This window comes from Microtus ochrogaster, chromosome 2 (assembly GCF_000317375.1).
Source record: "Microtus ochrogaster isolate Prairie Vole_2 chromosome 2, MicOch1.0, whole genome shotgun sequence".
Classification (NCBI taxonomy): Eukaryota; Metazoa; Chordata; class Mammalia; order Rodentia; family Cricetidae; genus Microtus; species Microtus ochrogaster.
In genome coordinates this window covers 13687997-13691824 of record NC_022010.1, presented here as the reverse complement: position 1 = coordinate 13691824, position 3828 = coordinate 13687997, and the positions used below count along the sequence as shown (strand labels likewise).

The 3828-nt window shown below is 41.8% G+C and overlaps 1 protein-coding gene across 1 annotated transcript; it reads right to left on the bottom strand.

Moving 5' to 3' along the window:
• Positions 1–2633: 2633 nt before the first annotated feature.
• LOC102001307 (39S ribosomal protein L36, mitochondrial-like) lies at positions 2634–3028 on the bottom strand. Its single transcript, XM_005344401.1, has one exon. The coding sequence runs from the start codon at positions 3019–3021 to the stop codon at positions 2704–2706; it is 318 nt and encodes a 105-aa protein (XP_005344458.1). The 5' UTR covers positions 3022–3028; the 3' UTR covers positions 2634–2703.
• Positions 3029–3828: the final 800 nt, after the last annotated feature.

The window sequence follows — 3828 nt, the reverse complement described above, 5'->3', positions numbered from 1 at the left end:
ATAAATATTAAAAAAAAGTAGATTCAGTAATCTACACTTTTATCCTATCATTCCTCTATCCCCCTTTTGCTTTTCAGAACAAAATCTCCTTTGCTCAGTTTCCTCCCTCGCTGTGACTAATAACAACTTGCAACTAAGCCCCCAAACAATGATAAACATCTATAATCCACTGAATGACCAGAAACCACCTATCCCACATCTGGGAATGTGGGTGTCATGTTCTTAAAATTATTTCCTGTTGTCTGGGGGTAATAGCATCTTTATGGGGCCTTGAGAAAATTGAGATAATTGTCAAGTCCTGAGAGAAAAATTGGTGAACTTGCTTTTGGGAAAGATTAAAATAAATTATTGAAAGGAAAAACTCACAATGTTTCTTTTGTTTTTGGTTTTTCAAGACAGGGTTTCTCTGTAGCTTTGGTGCCCATCCTGGAATTAGCCCTTGTAGACCAGGCTGGCCTCAAACTCACAGAGATCCACCTGTCTTTGCCTCCTGAGTGCTGGGATTAAAGACGTGAACCACCATCGCCTGGATACTCACAATGCTTTCTAAAAACTGTTCATGGATGATCAAAGAGGTGATGCAGCAGATGGGCATTGTCTAGAATCACTCCCAACCTGCCCAGTGAAGATATAGATAGCTATTGTCCAGTCTTGGTGTGATGGGAAAGTGCAGGGTTTATTGTAGTCCTGGCTGGAGATATGAGGCTGGACCATCTTGGCTAACCATCTTAAACTTGTCCTGAACAGTTTGTAGTTCAAAGCTGATCTTTCAGCAGTGTTTGTTAGCTTAAAGGCTTTGCCACAATCCAGGCAGAATCATCATACTTTTGGAGACTCCATGGTCATTGTTTAGAATGGTCACAGTTCACTACAGAAGACAAACATTTTCAATGCCATATTGATGTGGGAGTGATTTCTTATTAATAAACTGCCTAGGCCCATTTGATAGGCCAACCCTTAGGTAGGCAGAGAAAACAGAACATAATGCTGGGAGAAAGAAGCTGAGTCAGAGAGTCACCATGGTTCTCCCACTCCAGACAGACGCAGGTTAAGATCTTCCCTGATAAGCCACCTCGTGGACTACACAGATTATTAGAAATGGGTTAGATCAATATGTAAGAGCTAGTCAATAAGAGGCTGGAACTAATGGGCCAAGCAGTGTTTAAATGAATACAAGTTTCCCTGTAATTATTTCGGGTGTAAAGCTAGCCGGGTGGCGGGATACAGCCCCGCCACTACTACAACAGAGTAGCCATGCAGGCTGCCGGGTGCCAGGAACGTAGCCTGCCGATCCTATTGCAATACCATATGCTCAGATCTTGGGGAGATTAAAGGACCAAAATCTATTAAATGCATCTGGGGTTTACAAGTTTAGTCCCTAGTTACCTGATTCAGACTTAAGCCCAAAATCATGTACAGGAAGCTAGATGAAACCTATTTCTAGAATTAGTTAGGACTCTACATAACCATTAATGTCACAACAAAAAGTACACACACACACACATATATATTATATATAAATCTTATAAATTCTAAGATATTTATACATTAATAAAATTTTTAAAGAATCTAAATAAAGCCAAAGGATTATGAGATTAGCGGCAGTAAAATAATCCCTTAATTTTGGTTTTTCTTCTGTTCCATACTAGATGGTTCTTCTGACGTGAGACAGAGATGTTGGATTTCCCTTTAATAAGCATGCCTTCGTTTAGAGAAGGAGAGAGCCATGCTTCAATTCCAAAGCCAGCTTTAATTTTTAATTGAATTGGGACCCCCCCCCCAAAAAAAAGATCATTTGCCTTATACTCCTGTAGAGAACAGTGAAAACAAACATTCTGGAAGATTCTTGCAATTATATCCTGTTGGAAATATGCTATATCATTAGACTAATTTACTCTTTTTCTTGGGACATTTTCTATGGATGATTTGCTCTTCTGCTTCCAATGTCTTATTTGTCCAGTGGTTTGCAGATTCCTCAGTTGGATGCTTTTATTCTCCTGGAAAGACAAAAACAAATCCCTGCCCTAAACCTAACTCTGGGGAGTTTCCCTTTCTGGCAGGTTATATCTGATCAAATGAAAGGCCTTTGTTAGTCTTATAAGTTAATTTAGATGGAAAGGTCACACTGTTTGATGAACTATCACCTCTCCTAATCAAGAGATCTCTCCTATTCAATCTAATCTTTATCAATTTTTTTTTTAGGGCAGTCACGACAAACATTTTTAATTGGTTTCTGAAAGACATCTCTATGTAAACAAGGTTTTCCTTGAGTAAAGGTTGGGATAGTTGTTACCCAACAACACCATTTATTTTTAAGCTGGGATTGCTGTGCTCCCCACAGGAGCCTCCCAGCTCAGTTGGTTTCTTAGAAGCGCTTGCATTCTGCCGCTTTTGATGACGAACACCAGGGAGGCAGAGGCAGGAGGTTGTCTGCAAGTTTCAGGTCAGCCAGGGCTATGGAGCCAGATCTTGTCTCAAGAGATAAAGTCAGCTTAGTATTCCTATTTCTTTTGTCCTCCGGCTCAACACAGTTCCAGGAACAGTAACAGCTCTGGTCTGGCTAGATTTGAAGGAACTGGGCTATGATTGGGGTTAAACGGGTGAGTTCAACAAAACTCTAAGGCCCACAGATCTTCGATTACAGAACGCGTACATTTATTTTTCTTTGATACGGCGAAACGAACTTCCTATGAACACCTGCCCTCACATTTGTCTCTGCTTATGCCTGGGGTTGGTCTTACAAAGGACGAACCAGCGCCCACGCCTCTTCACCATGTAGCAGTCCCGGCATCGCTTCTTGAGGACACCCTTGGTCTTGAAGCCCAGCAAGGGCTGCAGGGGCAGCAGGGGCAGCAGGGGGCGGGCCCAGAGAAGCGAGCGCACCTCTGCGCAGGGTCTGGCGCTTGGAAGGGTCCCCAGCAGGAACGAGGAGAAGGCCCGGGGCTTCACTGTGAGGCGACTTAGGTGCAGGAGCGGATCCATGAGCGAAGCCATCGCGCTTCTCACAAGCAGGGCAGCCATGCTGATGCCAGATCCAAAGCTTCCGCGTCTGCCTTTTTTTGTTTTTTTGAGACAGGGTTTCTCTGTAGCTTTAGTGCCTGTCCCGGAACTACCTCTTGTAGACCAGGCTGACCTCGAACTCCCAGAGATCCGCCTGCCTCTGCCTCCCGAGTGCTGGGATTAAAGGCGTGCGCCACCACCGCCTGGCGATCTTTATCAATTTTGATGAGATTCATAACTTTTCTTCTCCTGTGGAAACAAAAGCAAAACCTCTTCCCCAATGTAGCACATATTCTGGTTTCCATTCTGCAGCCAATGCATCTTTAAAGTATACAGGCTGATTTAGTTTAGTAGATTTTCCTACTATCTAATGTCTCTCTATAGCTGTCATTCCTTTCTCATTAACACTTAAAAATTTAAAGTTAATAAAAAATTGTGTAATCTATCTTTGGGGGTCTTTATAATCCCTTTATGTTTATTATACATATCTCTTAAAGTGTGGTTAGATCTTTCTATAACTGCTTATCTTGTAGGATTGTATGGTTTAGCTGTAATACGCTTTATGCTGTAATATGCAAAAAACTGCCTCATTTTACTAGAGACATAAATTGAAGCATTGTCAGTCTTAACTTGTACAGGTATCCCCATGATGACCGTAACTCCTAATAAATGTGTAATTACAGAATTAGCTTTTCAGAACTCAAGCAGTTTCCCATTGAAATCCTGAATCCGTATCAGTGGTATTGTGCACATACTTTAATTTTCCAAACTCTGCACAATGAAACACATCCATTTGTCAAAGTTTGTTTATTTGAGTACTCTTTGGGT